Source organism: Nomascus leucogenys, chromosome 11 (genome assembly GCF_006542625.1).
Source record: "Nomascus leucogenys isolate Asia chromosome 11, Asia_NLE_v1, whole genome shotgun sequence".
Classification (NCBI taxonomy): domain Eukaryota; kingdom Metazoa; phylum Chordata; class Mammalia; order Primates; family Hylobatidae; genus Nomascus; species Nomascus leucogenys.
Genome location: NC_044391.1, coordinates 82,907,984 through 82,930,584, shown reverse-complemented (window position 1 = coordinate 82,930,584; position 22,601 = coordinate 82,907,984). Strand labels below are relative to the sequence as shown.

The following is a 22,601-nucleotide window of genomic DNA, read 5'->3' as shown; positions in this document are numbered from 1 at the left end:
GCCACCACGCCCGGCTAAATTTTTTTGTATTTTAGTAGAGATGGGATTTCACTATGTTGGCCAGGCTGGTCTTGAACTCCTGACATCAGGTAATCCACCCACCTTGGCCTCCTAAAGTGCTGGGATTATAGGCGTGAGCCACTGCACCTGGCCCAGCCATTTGTTTATAAAATCAATACATGTAGGAAAAAACTTGATTATAGTTACTTTTAAAATATTGCTTTCATCAGGATTAATGATTCATTTATTCAACAGATAAAAAAAGATAAATGAATTATTGCACACATACCCTGTACCAGGTCACTTCTAGGCCCTGGAAAAGTAATAAACAAAATAGACAAAAATTCCCAAGATGTCAGACATTAATAATAATAAATAAATTACATAATGAAGATAAGGGCTCTGAAGAAACATAAAACAGAGAAAAGAACGAGGTACAATTTTAAATAGTGAGATCAGACTAGCAATTAAGATCATGCAATTAGAAAAATGTAAAATCACATACAAACCTGGCCACTGTAACTCACCAAAAGGATTACCAGCTCCCAGTTAATTTCTCTCTTTCCCTGGGAAGCTTTGGTTTACCCTTGCCATTAGCTTCAACCACGAACGTTATTTTGCTGCCTATATTTGCTATTGTTTCATCAGAAAAAAATAGTATATTAGCACAAAGTCATTTAAGTAAGCATAAGGAAGACATAACCCAACACCTGCTCTCATGAATTACAACCTATATAAATCACTGCATTATAATAACAAAAATTCTTGCTCAGAGAAATCATTAGCCTGGGCTTTCAGTTTACTTTTGGCCTCTCTTACATTGTTGTTAAGTGAGTTGCATAAAGTAATTCATATAAAGTGCTTATCAAACTTCTGAAACATAAGTTGCTCAATAAATATCTACTACTATTACCAGCATAAAACGGCAGCTTCCAGGTGATAGTTTGCTATTTAAGTATTGCATCCCTGCTCTTTCAGCTCCATTATAAGATCAAAGGTTGTCAATTAGTAATTCCAAGCTAAAGTTATCACTTTGAGTTGTAGTCTTCCAGGGAATTGTGTGGTAAATAATTAAGAACTAGTTCTCCAAAGTTAATACCGTTTGAAGAGTGAAAGTGTTGGGGAGAAGTAAGGTAAGAGAAATTTCCAGGCCATCATGCCCAGGTAAAGGGAGAACAAGTCTTTCAGAACTATGGAAAGTGAGCAGAGCATCAAATCCCACAGACCAACTGAAAAAAAGAGGGAAAAAGCAACCAGTATCCACTTTACCAGATTGTCCCAGAATTCCTACTCAGGGCACTTGGTTTAAAGGAGACCTGAGGAGGTCTCTTTCTAGTGAAATATAATGGGTGCAGCAGCTTTCTTGGACTAGAGCTTTTAGTAATGGCTTAAAAGGGAGCAGAGACTTGCATTTGTAAGTCAAAAGGATACATTTATTTCAGGCTTAGAGGAAAAGTGTTTAAGAATATTCAGAATAAAGATAAAATTAGAAATAAATTAAAAGACCCCCTGTCACAATGGAGTTATTATGGAGCATTAGAATTCTCATTCATTCATTCAACAAATTTTGATTGAGCAGCTACTATGTGGCAGGCACTCAGGTACCAAGACTGAAGAGGACCTTATTTCAAAGACCTTTCCTTCTGAGGATATGTTACATGCCTTTTGCAACAAAATGTCTGAGAACACAGGAATAAGGACAACAACTTTCTGATTTGCTGACCTGACACCTCCTCCAGACTGGATTAGAGTCTTCTTCTATGCCCCTGAGTACCTTACACTTCCCTATCATAGCATAAACCACACTGTGTGTGGATGCTTGCTTAATTGTTCCTCCTCTTCTCTAGAAAGCAGCCTGAGGACAGTGACCATGTCTATCTTATTGACAGTTTATATCCCTGCTACAACCTTGCTAAATACTTGACTGAGTGGCTGGCTGGCTGGAAGGATGGATAAATGATTTGCCAGGTTATGATCACAACTCCTTATACAGAGAGGCAGCCTGAGAGAGTGGTTAAGAGTGTGTGCTCTGCATTCACCATGAGACTTTGGGCCAGTTTTAAAATTTCCCAGTGCCCCAATTTCCTCACTGGTAAAACAGGTGTAGAAGTAGTGCATCTCTTATATTGTTGTTAAGTGAGCTGCATAAAGTAATTCATATAAGTGCTTATCAAACTTCTGAAACATAAGTTGCTCAATAAATATCTACTACTATTACCAGCATAAAACAGCAGCTTCCAGGTGACAATTTGCTATTTAAGTATTGCATCCCTGCTCTTTCAGCTCCATTATAAGATCAAAGGTTGTCAATTAGTAATTCCAAGCTAAAGTTATCACTTTGAGTTCAATGTCTATAAAAATACTAAAAAAAGAATTTGGAAATAAATGTAAGTAGCCTATTGAACAAGAAAGTTAAAATGATTCAAAAAAAACAGAAGGAAAAAAGCTCAAGATGTCATGTCCAAAGCAACTTTTCTGGGGCAATAATACCACACTTACATTCCCTATATATAGCCAAAATATCAGTTCATGTTTATGTTCTGGAACATTCTAATTGTACTTATTCATAGAAATAAGCACCAATGAATGTTCACTGATGAAGAAGTAGGAAAACAAAGCAAAAAAAATTTAAAAATCTATATATATACATACGGATGTATCTTATTTGAAGTTTAGTCTTATCTAAACCTAAGGGTGTTGTATTATCTGTTTCTTTTGAAAATCTAATGCTTTTTTCTGTGTGTGACCTTTAATCAAAATTAGCATAGTGCATCCTCATATAGAGTTATCTATTACCAACTAAATGAGATGAAAAGCTAACCTGTGTCCAACATATGGAAACCCAGTAACTTTGCTGCTTTCTTCTACTTCTTTCTGAGAGAATATGCTTGGGCTCTTCCCCTACCAAAGGGATCCTCATAGGAAATTTTAAATCTCACTCAAAAACATTTTTGTTTTAGTTACTCAGATAGGGACCTTAGATGACTGTGGGATCTCTGAATTGGGGGTCATCACACATGAAGGAAAGCATGTGATGCCTGGCACACATGCCCAGGCCCACTGAAAATAGAAGCTGTCCTGATCAACTATCCAGGCAGAACTTTCCTTTGGTCTCAAAATTTTTCTGGCATTATTACTAGGCTATGACTGCTGTATATCTAGATAGAGAAATTTTTTAAAAAAAGTAGTTTAAGTTTAATAGATTTAAACCTGCCATAGGATCTACACAAACATATATACATATTTTGTACTGCCTTGGCTGATAATCAGCAACTTAATGAAAAACTGAAATATTTAACACTAGGATAGTAATAGCGCTGAATTAGAAATTTTATGGGTTTTTTTCATGTACCATCTATACATCCTGTATCATCTTCCCATAGAATGCACAGGGGTAGAAGTTTTTGTAAAGTGCCTAAAACAATGCCAAGCTTATAGTAGTGACCAATAAATGTTTGTGGCACGAATGGAATAAATCTTGAGGTACCTTGAAATTTAGCCTAATGCAATAATTAGAAAGATGATTAGAAAACTGTGTAAAGATGTTTCAAAATCCCTTTGAGCAAAATTAATTGAAAAAATCAGAATACAGAATTAAATACATACTTTGATTACAACCAAGTGTGAAAGTAAAACATGCATAGAAAAAAAATCCAAAGTGTTAACAATATACAAAGTTTTTTAAAAATGGTAAAATTATGGGTGTCTATATTTTTCATAATATTTTATAATTTTTATTGTGATATTTCAGGGGATACTTTATTTCTATAAGAGCAGGTATGGTTTTAACAGTAGTTAAAACTATTAATAAACAAAGAACTTATTCTTTGTGATTAAAAACCAAAGTCTATTAGCATAGCAACGATGTTTCTCTTAAAGTTGTCAACAAAGTCTTCTGACTTAGCTACTATCTTTATCTGATCTACCTTCACTAATATTGAATTTAATATACAAAAGTCAGTATTTGTCACTCAAATAGTCAAGAAAATCTGATTAACTGTACTATTTCTAGAGGCATTTTTTAAATGTATTATACTATTGATGGAGAAGCATTATTTGTCACATAACATAGAACCTAATCTCTCTAGTGAGGTTAAGAGTTGAAATAAAGAAATGTTTTTCCTAAAAAGTTTACATTTGGTCTTCTCTAAAATCTTTTAAGCTAAACATAATGGAACCAACATAATGGAAATGAAATTTAGAAATAAATAAATAACTTTCTGATCTAGTATTTAGCAATTGTAAACTCTTAAGAACATAATTGACACCTTATTTTGAAAGGATAAAATAAATTAATTTGGTTACTTTTAAATTTACAAACGATATACATACATATTAGTGGATATAAATATATATATTTGTAAATAATACAAAGAAGCATACATTTGTACGTATTATTATTACTATCATATTGTATAAAGCTGCAACAGAAAAATTCAACAACTTCTTATAAGTGTTGTCTAAACTCTACATTTGTAATCAAACATAATGTCACTACTACTCACTAAATTAGATACTGTAGAAAGTGCTTACTCAATTTTCATGGGCTTTATGAATAATATCTGTTAAACAGCCCCAGTTCCTCTAACAATCCTTTAAATAAGTTATTTCACAGTCTGCTCATGCAGCTTTTTAATCTAATTATTTGTCATCATAAACAAGGTAACTGTTTAAGCAATAACAAGCTGTACCTTGATCATTCCCACTCTCACAGTTATCAGTTTTGATTAGCTATAAATTCTAATTTGTTTCTTGTTTATAGAATCAAAAAAATTGATTCTCACATTTGGTGGGGAAAGAGTCTAAAATAGTTAATGCCGTGGAGTACAAATTTGATTTTTAGAAGGAAAAGCAAAAAGTAGTTAAGAAACAAAGTTAACAACTTAAAAAATTTGATGTGAACTCTTTACCAAAGGTCTGTTATGGGGAGGTGGAGTCACAGTACATTTGTCCCTTAGTTCAATGCATTTGAAGTGGAAGATTCTTACTTAATATTTGGCAGTATGCTTGAGAGAACAGGATCTCATGTGTTTGATCTTTTTCTAAGAATAGTAAACTTCTTCTCCTTTATTAATTCACCCATTGAAGAGCAATTTTAAGTAAAATTGATTTAGGTTAACTTTATTGATAGAAAAATTAGGCATAGAAACATACATAACTGAGCCCAATAGTTCAGTTACTAACCCTTCTTACGCCTAGAGGCTGCAGATGTCATGTCTACTCTGCGATGGAGAGCTTGGGCCTTAAAATTTTAGTAGGTTGTTTTATTGCCTAAAACTTTGAACAGAGAAAAAATAAATCAATCAGGCTGGCCTAGTTCTGGTTTTGATGGGCAGGAAAATCAGGTTATAATTTAGAACAACAACAAAGAAAAGCTGTTCCACAAGTTACCTCTATTTAGGAGGAAACAAGCATCAATGCAAATACAAAACAGTACCTCTCTGATCTGCTAACTTCCTTCAGGGTGAATTCTTTCTACCAGACTCATGGGAGTTATCATTTCACCCACTTATATCATATGTCCCTGAAGGATTCAGTAGAATCATCTGAAAGGAATCTGTGAGATAAGAGGAAATAAAATGCATGTAGAAAATAGAAGGAACAAATAATAATTGTGACAAAAGTTACTATCTTTGAGCCCTTACTAAGACCAGTCATCACTAAGGATCTTTCACCAATGTTGTATTGTTTAATCTCCACAATAATGCAGAAATAATTGATAATCACCATGTTACTGATGACATAACTAATGTTCAAAGAGGTTAAACAATATCCAAATACCATGCAATAGCAAACTCCAGTTTGCCAATTTCAAACTCCACACTTTTTTAAAATATGACAAAAACATTTTAACAAAGTAAATAATTCTCTAGTGGAATATTTAATTCTACTGTAGAAATACTATCTTAGATTCGGTGAGATTTTAGTAATATCTTCTTAAAACCTGCCTCCTGACGCATAGCAACCCTTAGAAGGTGTTGTCTAGCCTCTGCTTGGACAATTTTCCTAATGGAGCTCTCACTACCTCACCACATAACCCATTTCCCTTTAGACAGCTCTGATTGTTTAAAGTTTTTCCTAAGATTCACCTCTGAAAACAATACAACAGTTCCAAATCTTCTCCTCTACGTCAGCCTGTAACACCCTTTAATACCTTTTAGATCTTTTAAGACCTCCGTGACACATTCCTCCCCCTAAATCTTCTCTCAGCATTTCCCAGAGGAAACCTTCCAGGACTTCTCCATCTAGCTTTCTGTGGATATGCTTAGCTAGCTGGAGTGACCATTTTAACAGCTAGAGGAAGAATGCTAATCGAAGCCAGACGCCATATCCCCTTTTTCTCATCTGTGACACCATATTTCTATAGATATGTAAGAATATTGGACCGCTTATGTATTTACTTGGCAGTCATATCACAAAACTATTGGTTTAAAATGAACTTGAAGCCAATAAAAAAATCCTTAGTATTTTTACCTGAACTCCTTATAAGCTAATTTTCTCCAATCTTATCTTTACCAATTGTCTTTTTGTATGGAAGAACAGGACCTTTTTATTTCCCCATTTTACCCTCAGAATCTGCAATCTGCTAAGTCTCTTATCCCTCTACCCCATAACGTGGGATCATCTGGAAATTTGATCATACGTACTTTCCTTAACTTAATTCATATGGACAAAAAAGCTACAAATGGTCAGGGCAAAGTGCAAAAATCTGGGGCTAACTACTGAAGACACACTAACCATCTTTATGATGCTTCACAAATTCCAAGACATTTTCACAGATATTTTCTCATTTAATTCTCACACCTAATATATGCATAAGATAATAGCACTGTTCTACATATGAGGAAAAAGACTGAGAAAGACTGTATGACATGCCTGATGTGACACATCAAATAAATGACACAGTAAGATATAAGCCTTAGTGCTTCTGTCTATATCCAATGTGATTTTAAAGACAAATTTTTTATAGATAGTGACTAATCTAATCTCTTCCCTGTGCCCCCCATGGATATTAAGAGAAACTAATAATTAAAGTCAAAAAATATTTTCTACAAACAAAATCTCACCCAAAAACTGAATTAGAGAGCAGATCAAAAGCAGTCTGCTCCAAAAGAAGTGAGGTGGGGTGTTCTTAGCTTCTCCCTTTGTCCCTCCTTGGGCCTCCTCCCCTCAACCCTGGTACTTGTGGCACTTTATAGTCCTGATTGGGGAATCACTAGCCAATGGCATGTCTTCAAACTGTGACCTTTTCTAAAAATAATTTTTCAAATAAGGCTGGCTTGTTGTGCCTTGTGTTTATAACACATTCTAGACTTTCGTGAGAGATTATCCATCTAGATTGTTTAATGACCATTTACATGGGACAGAATGGTTTTAAAATTTGAAGACATCTTTTGGTTTATTTAATTCAAATCTTTATTTTGCAGATGAGGAAATAACAACCCAGAGAGGAGAAGTAACCCACACAGGATCATTTCGTGAAGGAGCAAGGCTGAAGACCCAGACCTGGACTTTCTTAGGCAAGTAAATTCTGATTATATCATGGAGGCTTGCTTTGAGAAATCTGCCCCTTTTCACTGTGAGATGGCATCACTAACACATCCAGTTCTCTCCTAAGCAGCCAGCAAACATTTATTATACACTAGATATTATATTGGCATTTGAGATGATACAAAAGAATAAAATGGGGCAATTAGCTCTAGTAATTTGGAGGTCTCAACTTACGGATATTCCAAGCTCCTTTGAAACGTGTGCAGAAAAATGTTTATGCAAAATCTGCATACATTGCAAGGGGTCCATAGGACCCTCCCCCCAAGTCCTTGACCTCCAAGTTAAGAACTCCTAGCCTAGAAGAGGCCAAGCCCAGCACAAGTGCCAGTGTTAGAATTGCATAGCACCAGCTACTGTCTTATTTATGGGTCTACTGATTAAAGGCTGCTTGTGTTTCAACATCCTTCATCTTTTATTTAAATGGAGCAGCATCTTATCCTTGAAGACCTTTGGTACAAGAGAGGAATATATGTTTTAATAAGCTTTAATTAACCAGATCAGACAAACTAAGAGAAAAATATGGTAAAATGAAAACATTACTTTCCAAAAATATTAACAATTAAAATGAAGATGCCTAACGTTTATAATAGAACATTAATTTTTTTCTGGTTCTTTTATTTTTAATAAAGAAAGAAAAGGAAATAGAATTACAAAAAAAACACCTAGATACTACTAGCTGCCTGCCCACTTTTATTCAATCTATAGTGAGTGACCTATACTAAAAGTGACCTATCAGCCAAGGGTAGGGGATGTGGATAAAAAGAAATAGATTTATCTTATGAATGATTGTTTCCTAATCCTTCCCCTTTTGCTACAGTATTTTAGGAGATTTGTAACTCTGAAATGGTTGATAATAGTTTCTTCATTTCAAAATATTTTTGAAACCTCAATATTACCTTAACATTATTGATAATGAGTCTTGATTTTACTAATTCAAAAATACTTGTAGGACGCCTGGCATTTGTAGAACACTGTAAGGTATTCAGCAAAGAACAGGTGCCATTGAGGTTGCTGAAGCCTGTTTGTCTCCTTTATGACAGCCACACCAAAATTTAAAAACCAGTCTGAAGAATAACCTCTCTAAAACTGGTTTTGAATTTAGTAACCAATAAAAGTCACATGCCCTGCCTTAAAAATGATCCCATTCTCTTTCATTCTTTGCCTGGTAGTCATAATCTAGCAATAGCATATTAGCATAGTGTGGTAGTAATCATAATAGCTAACATTCACTTAGCTCTTCCTATGTGTTATTCTAAATATTTTATACTTTTTAATCATCCCAGCATCTGTGTGAATGAAGTTATCTTATTCCTATTCTCCAGTTGGAGAAACTGAGGGTCAGAGTGATTGAGTAACTTGGCCAGGGTCACAAAATTAGTAAGAACAGAGCTGGGATTCAAACCCAGACAGGACCAGAGCCCAAGCTTGTAACCACTTCACCATACCACCTGTCAGCAGGATTCTCACCCAGCTCCCCACGTGGCCCTCATGACACATTGAGCCTCAGTTTCCTCATCTTTAAAACAGGGATAATTTAAGTTAGGCATCTAGCCATTGCCTTCCACACTGGTACTGAAAACTGCTGTTTCTGCAGGGCGCAGTGGTGCACGCCTATATTCCCACCTACTTGGGAAGCTGAAGTGAGCAGGATCACTTGACTCCAGGAGTTCCAGACCAGCCTGGACAACATAGGAAAACTCTATCTCCAAAAAAAAAAAAAAAGTTTCTGTTCCTTGCAAAGAGATCACATTATAAGATTCAACCATTTCTAAGGAAGATATCTGTATTTGCTTCGTAGGGCTCTTGTAACAAATCACCACAGATTTAGCAGCTTAAAACAACAGAAGTTTGTTCTCTGATACTCCCAAAGGCTAGAAGTCTGCAATCAAAGTGTTGGCAGTGCTGTACTTCCTCCAAGGGCTCTAGGGAGAATTCTTCCTCACCTCTTCCAGCTCTGGTGGCTTCAGGCATTTTTTTTGGGTTGTGGCTGCCTAACTGATCTTGCCTTTGTCTTCACAGGGCCTTCTCTGTGTCTCTCTTTTAAAAACAGTTGTCCTTAGATTTAAGGCTAATCTGGGTAATACAGGATGCTTTTTTTTCAAGATCCTTAACTTAATTAACTACAAAGACTCTTCTTCCAAAAGGGTCATATTCACTGCTTCCAAGACATGGACATAGAGTTTGGGTGGCTAATATCCGACTTACTACAATATCCCAATATAAGTATTTTTATGTTTTGGAAGATTCCCTCTGGCATTCGTCCCGACAACAAGCCAGCTTTATTCAGAGGGAGTAAATTGTTTTATCTCACCACTCCTCTGCTTTGCACTGGAAGCATGTAGGTAGCCGTATGGCTGGGAGCAGGTGAAGGAGGATGAAGCCAACAGTAATATATCCACACTGTTCTCAGGAGAATCAGAAATCCACTAGGCTAAATTGTCAATGAGAGTTTTTTCTTTTAGTATATCATTGCAGTAATTCACTTCTAAGTATAAGATTATAAAATCTAAGTAATTTATGTGCCTAAAGCAACATGTTTTGACTGAATACTCATGAATTTGACTATAAACTCCTACTCTCCCTTCTCACCTCCCCTCTGCCTCTGAAACCATCTGACCTGGAATACAGCAGTATAACCAACCAAGCAGGGAAATGTCCCTTGATTCAGGGGTTGGCAAAGAGAGCACCTTATCAATGCTATGCCTGTCTCTATGGCCTGATCCACCTAGTTCTCCACTCTTTTCTTTTCCTTTTTTATTTTTCTTTTTTTTCTTTTTGAGACAAAGTCTTACTCTCTTGCCCAGGCTGAAGTGCAGTGGCATGACCACAGCTCAGTGCAGGCTTAACATCCTGGGCTCAAGCGATCCTCCCACCTCAGCCCCTCAAAATGCGGGGATTACCACACCCAGCCTCCACTCTTTTCTGTAAAAGCGCTAATAACTGAGATACAGAAGCAGGTCAACTGAGGGCAATGAAAGGGCAGCAGGCTAGATTACTACTGTCACAAAATCACATCTATGAAAGTTCAATGTTGTCAGTCACCAAAATAAGAAAAACACTGACCTCATCACCACAGCTTTCAGACAATGTAATAAGAAATAAAGAATAAGCAGAAGTGGGAGAGACAGACAAATATGTTTTTTTAAAAAAGTTGTATAAACATATCTATTCAATGTTACCCCAAAAAGTGAAAAGGAAACAGACAATTAGTATTAGAAAACACTATTGGAAAGGTCTTGGCTGACCAGCTCCTTATACAACCAGATTTGCTTTGGAAGAACTCTGAGAACAACGTACTCCTGACAGATCAATATTGCAGTAACTCACCATTTTCACCCTCAAATTATTCACTGGATAAAGGTCTTCAGTTGCTGAAGATTCATAAAATGTAATAACAATAGGTAGGGAAGAGAAAAAGGCTTAACTTTTCATGGTCAGGCTTCTAGCTCTTAAGAAAAACAAAGGCCTTAGAAAAAAAACATCAAGCAAGTCTTTCCTAAGGCAGTGAAGCATATCACAGAATTCACAATTCCCACAAGTACTGTAGAAGATTAAGCTATTAGAATTTCACTGATGCCAAGAGCAAACCTAAATATGTCAGCTCTCATCTCAGGAAGGTTCTTGGGGGTTTGGCTCTTCCGAGTTTTCCCCTTCTATTTTGACAACCAAGAAGGGAACCCCAATTGGGACCTCACAATTATTATTTGAAGACCTTTGGGGTTATTTGTTTACTCAGTTTTGTATGGTACATCGATGTGATTTTGCTAGACTAGTAATTCCCCATTCCAACTTGAGACTCTTATTGACTTTTAATAACTTTTTAAAAATATTGTTCAGACTGTTTTAAAGTTTATTTTAAAATTTCAGTCTTTCATAATTTTTAGGGTTATTCATTGATTTCTTAAAATGTTTAATTGTGGTAAACTACACATATAATTTAACATCTTAGCTATTTTTAAGAGTACAGTTAAGTGGTGTTAAGTATATTTACATTGTTCTTCAACCAATCTCTAGAACTTTCTCATCTTGCAAACTGAAACTCTATACCCGTTAAACAACAACTCTGTATTTCCGCATCTCCCCAGCCCCTGATAACCATCATTTTTCTGTTTCTAGGGTTTGTCTACTCTAGATACCTCACGTAAGTGAAATCATACAGTTTTTGTGACTGGCTTATTTCACTTCAACAACAAAGGCTCATCCATGTTCTAGCATGTGCCAGAATTTCCTTCTGTTCTAAAGCTGAATAATATTCCATTGTATGTATACACCACATCTTATTTTTCCATCCATTTGTCCATGGACATTTGGATTGCTTCCACCTTTTGACTATTGTGAATAATGCTTCTATGAATGTGGATACACCTTTAATGACTTAGAAAACAACTTTTAGTGGCTTTAATGCCATTGTTAATGTTTCAATTTGTTCGATTTTTGCTTCTAAAAACAACCTGGCAGCCCTTGGCAACAGTATATTCAAAAGGAAAAGGCCACTCAGAAGCTATATATTTTCCCTTTTCCTTCTTTATATAACAACAAAGTTTCTTTTCTTTTTTAAATAAAGTAGTTATAAAGAAGCTCATCCTAAGAAAGGACATTGTAGCTAAACTTGACCTAGAAGCCCTACTCTCCCTTCCAGTATTGCCAGAAATAAACAGGGATACTTACCCTGTTTCTATGTTAGAAAGTGAAAGGACACCAGGAGCAAGAAAAGATAGACCATTCCCTTGTTACAAATTTCCCTTCCTACTCCTAATATCTACTCAGCATCAATGTATGTGGCACTCTTTTTATTTTCTAAATATGTTTCTTCTTTTTGATAGCCACACAATATTGAGATTAATCTAATCTGAATTTAGTATTTTCTATATTATCATGAGAATTTTTGTTAAAGTCAAATTCCAAATTTTCTTTCCCAGCCAGAAGTTTTTCATTCATAAATTCCTCTGTATTCTATCAGAAGATGACCAAAAAAAAGGACTGCCTGGAAATTGCAGTTACTCAACACATGCCATGTTGTACAATGACTCCAATTGATAGTTGGACTAGAAATACATGTTTTTTTAATTGTTTTGCTTCTGTTAGTGTTAATACAAATGGAAGGCTATAAAATTGGTTCAGGCCAGGTGTGGTGGCTCAGGCCTGTAATCCCAACAGTATGGGAGGCCAAGGTGGAAGGATCACTTGAAGCCAAGAGTCTGAGACCAGCTTGGGCAACAAAGTACAACCTGGCCTCTACAAAACTGTTTTTTAAAAATTAGCCAGGCATGGTGGCATGTGCCAATAGTCCCAGCTACTTGGGAGGCTGAGGCAGGAGGATATCTTGAGCCCTGGACTTCAATGTTGCAATGACTGTGATCATGCCACTGCACTCCAGCCTAAGTGACAGAGTGAGACCTTGTCTCAATAAAAAAATGCATAAATAAAATAAGGTGAGTTCGGGTAGCCACAAAACATTCTGTTATTGTATATAACACAAAACACTGCATCAACAACAACTTGACTAAACTGTTAGTGAGACTTTTTCCTTCTAGTATATCATTTCAGTAAACTTCCAAGTATAAGATTATAAAATTTAATTAGAATAACTTTGCTGCCTAAAGCAATAATGTGCTTTGACTTGCAATTGTTTGTTTCTTACTCTCTAGAGGGTCTATAAAATTATCCAACTAATGAATGTGTAGAGAAAGTTTCTTAATTGCCCTATGGTTGTTCGATTTTCTTCCCTAGCTTTGATTCATCATAAACTTTTGTTTTTTTCAGCTTCCTCTAAAAACCTGGACTCCAAATCCTCACCTCTAGTCTGACTTCTGGTATTCACTCTGCTGTCAACATGAGGAATTGGTTGCCAAAGGAAGGCTGGGGAGTATTCTAAGATGAAAAGGAAATTCTCCTCCAAAAGTTTAAACAAGGATGAAATTTTCTGTAGGGCACAGAAAACATTGGGGTCACCCACAGAGAATGTAGAGCAAGATATCCGGAAACTGAGCACCCAATAAACTGTGGTTATGTCTAATTCTTACACAGAAGCGATATGAGGTTTTGCCCCATTAATCAGATAAACTTAAACCACATTCATGTCTCTGATACAATAAGAAATTGCATGTCTTTGTATCTCTGTGAATCTAATTGTGCTCACATGAAGATGCAGCTTGTGATTAGGCCCCCGAGACAAGAACCATCACATTGGTTGTGCAGTGCACAGCCCACACAATAGTATGTGGTGGCCCTGCCCAAGAAACATTTTGCCATTTGTTTAGTGGTTCCAATACCTTTCAAGTAGTGAAGCCATGTAGCAATCATGACTAGAAACACGTGTGTATTTATTTATTTATTTTAAGGTACTAGATGATTCAATTAGCAAACATAAATAAGGGGTAGTTTTTTTCCCATCAAATATACAAATCACTCCATTGTTGAAGTAACTGTTATATTCCACAAAGACTCTTCGAGTCTGTAATTTAGTGAAATCTTGCAAGTGGCTTAAAGTTTTACCAATCCACAAGTAATGACAAGACATTACAGTTGCTGTGAATATTACTATTACGTCTACCAAGAGCTAAAACCCATTCCAACTCTCCTTACTACATCACTCAAGCAGGCTTAGAGACAATTATCAATTATCTTAGTTTTACACATGGAGAAACTGTGACACAAGAAGATTTTGGAATTTACCAAAGACACAAATAAAATAAATAAATAGAAAGAGAGGAAAAGAGCTGCAATAGAATTCAAGTCTTCAAGTGTCCAGGTGTTCCCATCCTGGAATTTTTCCCATTAGAACCACTTTTCTACCTACCAATCTTAAATTATTACTCACCTAGAGTAAGCACTTCTAAGAGCTATTTTAATAGGATTTGAAACTAATTCATAAGTCTTTCTTATTCCCCTGCAGAGTCCATGAACTTTTAACATTATGAGAAAGTAAAAAAGCATTTGTTATATATATTTTTAAAAATTTAGCACCAGCTCCCTTCCATGCTTCAAAAAAACAGATTGTACTGAATTTTCACAAAACAATCTGTCTAAAACTCATTGCCTGAAAGCAGACAATAAGAATTCAGAAGCACCTTTTATGATCCCCACATTGTGCTGTGGAAATATTACGTAAGTTCCAGTGTGCTTCCTGCCCTCAACCACCTTACAACTGTATCAGTCAGTCAGCCAACAGGCCAGCTCACCAACCAGACACTGGGGATAAAAAGATGAATGCTGTACATTCTCAGTACCCAAAGCCCTCATAGTCTTGTGAGGAAAAAGACTGTGCATAACTAAAAATGTTGCTACAATGGTAACACATAAAAGTAATAATATTTTCCTTTGCAGGGGAGGGGTCTTCTGAGAATGTTTCACAGAAGAAAGGATATAGAAGATATGCCTTAAAATAGCTTCTTTAAGCAATAGCTTAAAATAGGAGTTTATCTGGCAGAGAAGGGGCACAAGAAAATTTCAAGAAAAGAAAAGAGCATGAATGAAAACATAGAAGCTTTAGAATGAATGGCATTTAGCAGGAGAGTTGAGAGATTTAACTGGAGAGGTGAAGAAATGAGACTGTGAACGGCCTTAAACAAAGGTTTTATTTCATAGGAAATGGAGAGCCAGTGAAGGCTTTCAAGAAGAGAAACGAATGTGTTAAGTTTGGACAGTTAATTCTAGCAGCAGTTTAGAAGACTGTAAGGTAAAAAAGAGACAAGTAGGTAGGCTATTTCATTAGTGCAAGCAACAGATGGAGAGTCCACAGCACTATCCAACAAAATATTCTGCAATGTTGAAAATACTCTATATCTTTTCTCTCCAATATGGTAACCACTAGCCACATGCAGCTATTAAATACTAGACATTTAAATTGTCATGTGTGACTAGTGGCTGCCATATTGGACAGTACAGAGACATCTTAGAGAAGCTAACACTTAAGCCTTAAAGTAGGATTTTTCCAACTGCAGGGTGCAATTAGTAGGTTAAGAAATCAATGTAGTAAATAACAATCATGATGTTTTTAATGAAAGAAGAGAGTAACAAAATAAGGTAGAATTAACTAGAATAGATAAGAATAAATATAATGGAACAGAATAGAATTAAAAATATCAGCATGCTCTGCAAAGTATTCTTTTGAGAGATGTTCGTTTCAGTTATATGACTCTGTGTGTCTGTGTGTGTGTGTGTGCGCGTGTGTGTATACACCATGGATCACAATGTAAGAGGTATTTTTCCTCTTTATTGTGTTTAAGAAATTTTAAAAGCCAGTCTCTTATGCAAGGATATTACTCATCTATGTACATAGTTATTGGGAAAAATTTTCCAGATAGGAAGTAAAGCATCAGCAAAGTTCACTGGAGTTTAGAACAGGGATAACTCTGGACCTTCGAAGGCTTTCCTAATTAATCTTTTCTCTTTTGGATCGACTTCATTGTTTAGGACAGTTGTAGATTTACAGAAAAATCAAGAAGACAATACAGGGAGTTCCCATATACCCTGAATCCAGTGTCCCCTTTAAAATCTTACATTAGTATAACATATTCATTACAATTAATGAACCAATATTGATATACTACTATTAACTAAAGTTCTTACTTTACTCATATGTCCTTAGTTATTACTTAATGTCCCTTTTCTGTTCCAGGATTCCATCTGGTATACCACATTACAATTAGTCATAATGCCTCCTTTAGCCTCCTTTGGCTATAACAATTTTTCACACTTTGCTTGTTTTTGATGACCTTGGGGGTTTTGGGGAGTACTGGTCGGGTATCTTGTAGAATGCCCCTCTATTGGAATTTGTCTGATACCTTTCTCATGATTAGGCTGGAGCTATGGGTTATTGGGAAGAAGAACACAGAGGTAAAGTGTCTTTTTTGACATCCTATCATGAAGACCAATTATCAACATGATTAATAATGATTGATGTTGGCCTTGACCACCTGGCTGAAGCAGGGCTTTTCAGTTTTCTCCACTGTAAAGTTACTCATTTTTATCCCCCTTTCTATACTGTGTTCTTTGGAAGGAAATCGCTGTATTTCTAATTTTTTAAACAAATGAATTACTCAGTTAAAGGAGGGCTTGTACTTGAGTAAGTCATATTAAGCTGTTTCCAAAGAAAGCTACTGTGAGTACAGAAAGAGTCTCTTTTTAGATACAGCATCTCTCTCTGCAACTGGCAGGACACTTTTATCACTTCTCAGATTTTCAGGTTCCAAATATGAAGCACAAAAAAAAATGAAGCTGAGTGATTGATGTAGAGTTCCAAAGTGAGTTGAGAAGGAGTTAACCCAAAAATCAACTTTAGGCCATTCTGACTGTTCAGTCCCTGATTCTGATGTTCTAGAAGTAAATTTAAACCAAAATGTACAAGTCTTTTTTTTTCCCCAGGAGAATAGCTACCTTTAGAATAGGAAATTCCTTAATGAGAAAATCCAATAACTTGGGGTAATTTTTTTTTGGCAGGGGGAGGGCTACGGATCACATCTTCTGCGATATTTCCAAGGTAAATGCCACTGTACCAAATCAACTGCTACGCCTCTTTCATTGCAGTTACCTAACTTCCTACCAGTCCTGTTCCCCAAAACAGAAAACAACAACAAAGAGCTCCCTGAGCAAGCCCAGCCAATACTTTTCTTGCAAGCTCCCCTCAACTGTGTTCACATTCCGTGACTCATACAGCAGTGTTCATGTTACCACATGTGTTTTTTTAATTGTTACATTTATTCACTTTCTTCTCCATCCAAGCCAGAACAAAGTCCTGCCCCTGCGTAATATGAGCCGTAAGTCTCAAATCTTCTCCCTCTCAATCTGAGAGAGGAGATGTAACTTCATCTCCTTCTCCACCGCACACAAATCTAATGAGAGGGAAATCATCACCCATTGATAAAAGAGTAGTAATCAGAAATAAGAAATAATCATTTACTCTGCATTCCCAGTTATGAAATAACCTTTTAGTGGACTTCCAACATGGAAACATTCAGGCTACAGCAGGTATTATCACAGTCTCAGCATGTCAGAGTCAAACTGTATCCAGGCCACTGTACCCCTGCCTGAAGCCACATCACAGTCTGCTTAGGAGTGCCACCTTTGAATACACAATCTCATGAAAGATCTAAGAACATTTTTAAAGTCATCAAGTTTAGAGCAAACTTTTCTTTTTAAAAAAGAATAAACTACTCTCTCCTTTTCCATGTATCGAAAGTCATCTTTTCAAAAGCACATAACTAAAAAACAGGAGATGCATGGTGTGCCTGAATAAAGTAAGCATTTCAAGTTATTGGTTTAGCTTTGCTGAGATATAGCACTAGGTCTCTAAGGAAGTGGATAGATTAATATCACATTTCATTGTGAAAATTTAGGACTTTAAAATGTTTGCTATCATCTAGTTCTAGGTTATCAGTGGATAATTGATTTCATGATACTTCTGTCATCTTATTTCCTCAAATGCAGCCTCTTTTTCTAGCTTTCTTCTTAGCATTTTTCCATGTCCTTTCCTCCCACTTAGTGCTCATTCCTGGGCCCTCGATCACTGCATATTTGTTACATGGTCCAGTTTGCTGCTTCCTGGAAGAGCGTCTCCTGCCTGTAATGCCTTTGAGAATAAAGTCTTTCTGAAGCCATTAATATTCAGAAGGAGCCACATAGTAGTACTCAAAATGTATTCATTCAATGAATGAATGAATTCTTCTAACCACATTACTCATCAAATTGTCTAAAGTGGTTTTTTCCTTTTAATTTTGTATATAGTCCCACAGGAGATAAGAAAGTTGACTCACAGAAGGTAGAAATATATTACCTAAGCAAATCTAGAACCTAAAAATAGTGTGCATTCTAACAATAGATTGTAGCAGATGGTTCACCAATAATAACCAACTCTCCCTCTTCTCACCTTCTCATGATAAGAAATGACACACAAACTGTCTTTAAAATTGCTTATCATCAATAAGGGGAAAATGAATCAGAGAAAAAGAGACAATCAGTGTTTTCAAGAGACACTTTTCACATGTCAGTTCTGGCTACTTAGAGGGCTGAGATTGTGGTAACTGGCAAAAAAAATTTTTTTTTAAATCTTAACTGCTTAAATGGTTAGCAGTGCAGAAGTATATTTAAAACAGCCAGATTTAAAGTCATTGCAGATTTGGGGTATTTGTGATCAAGATCTTACCATGTATCCACTGTTGGTTCTATACATGTTCGTGTGCTTTTTATCTGCTGTTTCTTTTATTCAATGATTGATTGTTTGGCTTTTAGCAGTTTAAAACAATAGACATTAATTATCTTGAAGTTTCTATGGCTCAGGAATCTGGATACAGATTAGCTGGGTGCCTCTGGCTCAGGGTCTTTCTCAAGGCCATCATTAAGGTGTCTGCTAGGGCTGCCCAAGCAAGGAATTCTAATTTTAATAGAGAAAGCAATAGCCAGGAAGTTAATCAATGTATTTTTTTTAATTTAGAGTGTTTTGTTTTGTTTTTGCCAGGATCTCACTATGTTGCTCAGGCTGGACTTGAAGTCCTAGGCCAAAGGGATCCTTCCCCCTGGCCTCAGCCTCTCTAGTACCGGAGACTATTTTCCTGCCCCACCATGCCTTAGCATTTTTCCATGTCCTTTCCTCCTACTTAGTGCTCATTCCTGGGCCCTTGATCATGGCACGTTTGTTACGTGGTCCAGTTTGCTGCTTCCTGGAAGAGCATCTCCTGCCTGTAATGCCTTTGAGAATAAAGTCTTTCCGAAGCCATTAATATTCAGAAGGAGCCACATAGTACTCAAAATGTATTCATTCAATGAATGAATGAATTCTCCTAACCACATTACTCATGAATTAGTGCAGTTTGTTTGTTTTTTGAGACAGAATTTTTGCCCAGGCTGGAGTGCTCGTTGCCCAGGCTGGAGTGCAATGGTAAGATCTCGACTCACTGCACCCTCTGCCTCCCAGGTCTCCCAGGTTCAAGTGATTCTCCTGCCTCAGCCTCCCCAGCAGCTGGGATTACAGGTGCCCACCGCCATGCCCAGCCAATTTTTTGTATTTTTAGTACAGACAGGGTTTCACCATGTTGGCCAGGCAGGTCTCAAACTCCAGACCCCAGGTGATCCGCCTGTCTTGGCCTCCCAAAGTTTTGGGATTACAGGCGTGAGCCACCGAGCCTGACAATTAGTGCATTTCTAAAAGCCACAACAAGGCTGGGTGCGGCGGCTTATGCCTATAATCTCAGCACTTTGAGAGGCCGAGGTGGGCAGATCACCTGAAGTCAGGAGTTCGAGACCAGCCTGGCCGACATGGTGAAACCCCATCTCTACTAAAAATACAAAAAAAAAAAATTAGCCGGGCATAGTATGCATGCCTGTAATCCCAACTACTCAGGAGACTGAGGCAGGAGAATCTCTTGAACCTGGGAGGTGTAAGTTGTAGTGAGCGAAGATTGTGCCACTATATTCCAGCCTAAGTGGCAGAGCGAGACTCTCTCAAAAATAAATAAATAAATAAATAGCCACAACATATACAGAAAAGTTAATAATATTTCTAAATAAGCAATATTATCTCATTTGTAAAAATGAAGAGTATTTAAGAATATTTTAAACAGGTTCTCAGTACACTGTTGATTCTGAAACAGTAATGCCCAAGGGAAGAGTAGAGGTACAGATTTTCTGAAATAATTGGGCTCCAAAGTCATTTCAACTTGACTCCAGAATGCAGCATTACCACATGAACTTAAAGCCTCCTCCTCTCAAACCCACCACAGCATTGCCCTAACTCAGAGGCTGAAGATAGAACAGTTAACCTATCCAACTAGGCCCTATAGTTCCTGGCCTCACTCTGGCCATTCCCACCTCTTCAGTGTCATCACACTCCCTGCTCCCTTCTCCCTCCATGGCCCCTCGAAACCAACCTACTTCTTCCCACCTCCAACCTTTGCACATATTGTTCCCTCTGTCTTGGCTGTTCTCCCCACTTCACTGTCTATTCTATCCATTTGACTCATAATGATGCCTTGGACCTTATCTCAAAAGTCTCTTCCTCAGAGTTGTGCTTAGGTTCACTTTTATTTCTCTTTGTATACATAGCTCAGGAAAATGAGGCTAACCTCAATTTTTAGGTACCATTATCACTAAAGTTATTTCTAACAATTGTCATGTTTAGATAGGCGTTACTGTTACTAATAGTATTATTGCTGCCAATTTTAGTAGTAATTATTAGCAGTGGTGACAATATTATTAATTTTTATAGTTAATATAGTATGTATTATTTTACAGAATATTCATATATTAATAATATATTCAATGATTTTTAACAAATCTTTGAAAGATTTTAACATGCTGAGATCATGAAATTTTAAAGAGATTCTATGTTTGGTTCCTTATCCTCTAATCTGTTACATTCTTTAACAGGACAAACTTACTGCAGCTTGAAGGAGCCAACCATGGATTTGAGGCGTGTGAAGGAATATTTCTCCTGGCTGTACTATCAATACCAAATCATTAGCTGCTGTGCTGTTTTAGAGCCCTGGGAGCGATCTATGTTTAACACCATCTTACTAACCATTATTGCTATGGTGGTATACACTGCCTATGTCTTTATTCCAATCCACATTCGCCTGGCTTGGGAATTTTTCTCAAAAATATGTGGATATCACAGTACAATTTCTAATTGATCTTGTTCACATTCAGTGAAATGACATTGCATATTTATATGTTGCTTACAACTTATTGATTTAGGTAACTATTGTGTCTTCCTTCACTATCTGACCTGAAAAGCACTCTCTTCTCTATGCACTCTTATATTCTGCCTTTCTGCCTGGAGTTTGAAATAGATGTCTTTTTAGTTTCTTTCGCACATGCTACATTGTGCATCAGACCGTAGGTAATACAGTGACTTTACCTCACAAATCATATTCTCTCAACACAAATCTATGAATTTAGTTTATTTAAAATCAGAACAATTTCCTACAAAATTTTTCTGGAAAATAGGCTCCTAACAGACCTACCAGAATCACGCTTAAAGTGCTCCCTTAACACTTATTCTATACTGAAGGATAAATTTTAAAAAATCTTTATAGGCTACTGTCAGAAGTATCCTATCCTTGTTTACGATGTATAAAAAGATGTGAATAAATTATATGGACTCCCTAAGTCTTATTTTCTAGTAAACTGATGATACTGGAAATTCTTTTACTTCAAATGCAAAAGAATAAGCTGGAGGCAATTATTTCCTTTCATACATAGTTCATGAATTGTTTTAAATGCTTCTTAAAATCTGGCTTTATAACCGTTTAAAATCAACAATGTTGATTTTAGATAACCAAGTAAGTATTATAATACAAAATAATTTTAAGTGTAAGAAACTAAAGTATAATCAAAGTAAATTCAGATATTGTGATTTGTGGTGTTGCCTTGCCTTGCATGATGCTGGGGGAAAAAGAGAAAAGAAATGGTTTTCTTTTTATACTTTCATTCAGTGTAGAGGGAAAAAAGCATGTATTGGGCCACAGGAAGAAAAGCTAATAAATAGGCTGGAAGTAATATTCTACCAGCAGGAACTCAACAGCTCCAGTTAAGTGCTTTGATATAGTGGCTCCTTTGCAGAGCCAAAACAAGATTTATTAAATTTCCTTCAAACTGTTTATCTTTAAAACAAATATAAGGTTTTAATTATACTGCTGAAGCAAATGTGAATGCCAAAGACTACGTTTTGCAGTTTTGCTTTCCTCCCAATAAATATTAATGTATGTAATTCTAGAGGGTAAAAATGTAAATAGGTTTGAACAATATTTGCACCCTGGTTTGTGTTATGATAAAAATTTTTCCAAGGCGAGCTACAGAGAAAGATGTTTGGCATGCCAAATTAACTTGCACGTTTGTTAAAAAAAACAAGCACATGTTTTGAAGAGAAACCAGATCTGAACATGTATTTGTTGAGTTTTGCAAAATAAAATTAATTTTGTAAGTAAATATCTACTTCCAGATTTACTTTTTATTCATATTGCTCTAAATATCTAGATGTTACATTGCATATTTCTCCCCAGCCTATCATTTTTTACTTATCCAGTGTGGTAACTGGTCTTAAAATGGTAACAAAA

The 22,601-nt window shown here is 36.3% G+C and overlaps 1 protein-coding gene across 2 annotated transcripts; it reads left to right on the top strand.

The window, feature by feature from the left end:
* Positions 1 to 71: 71 nt before the first annotated feature.
* On the top strand, positions 72 to 22,473 carry SPTSSB (serine palmitoyltransferase small subunit B). Of its 2 annotated transcripts, XM_030822783.1 has the most exons (3): positions 72 to 89; positions 7,428 to 7,520; positions 20,914 to 22,473. In XM_030822783.1, exon 3 carries the CDS (start codon positions 20,946 to 20,948, stop codon positions 21,174 to 21,176), a length of 231 nt encoding a protein of 76 aa, XP_030678643.1. In that variant the 5' UTR covers positions 72 to 89; positions 7,428 to 7,520; positions 20,914 to 20,945; the 3' UTR covers positions 21,177 to 22,473. The 2 variants fall into 2 exon arrangements, with proteins under 2 accessions (XP_030678643.1, XP_030678642.1); XM_030822782.1 differs by lacking the exons at positions 72 to 89; positions 7,428 to 7,520 and adding an exon at positions 15,684 to 17,032.
* Positions 22,474 to 22,601: the final 128 nt, after the last annotated feature.

Bases quoted from the DNA above. Each gene is read 5' to 3' on its own strand.
- SPTSSB (XM_030822783.1), top strand. From the start codon at position 20,946: ATGGATTTGAGGCGTGTGAAGGAATATTTCTCCTGGCTGTACTATCAA.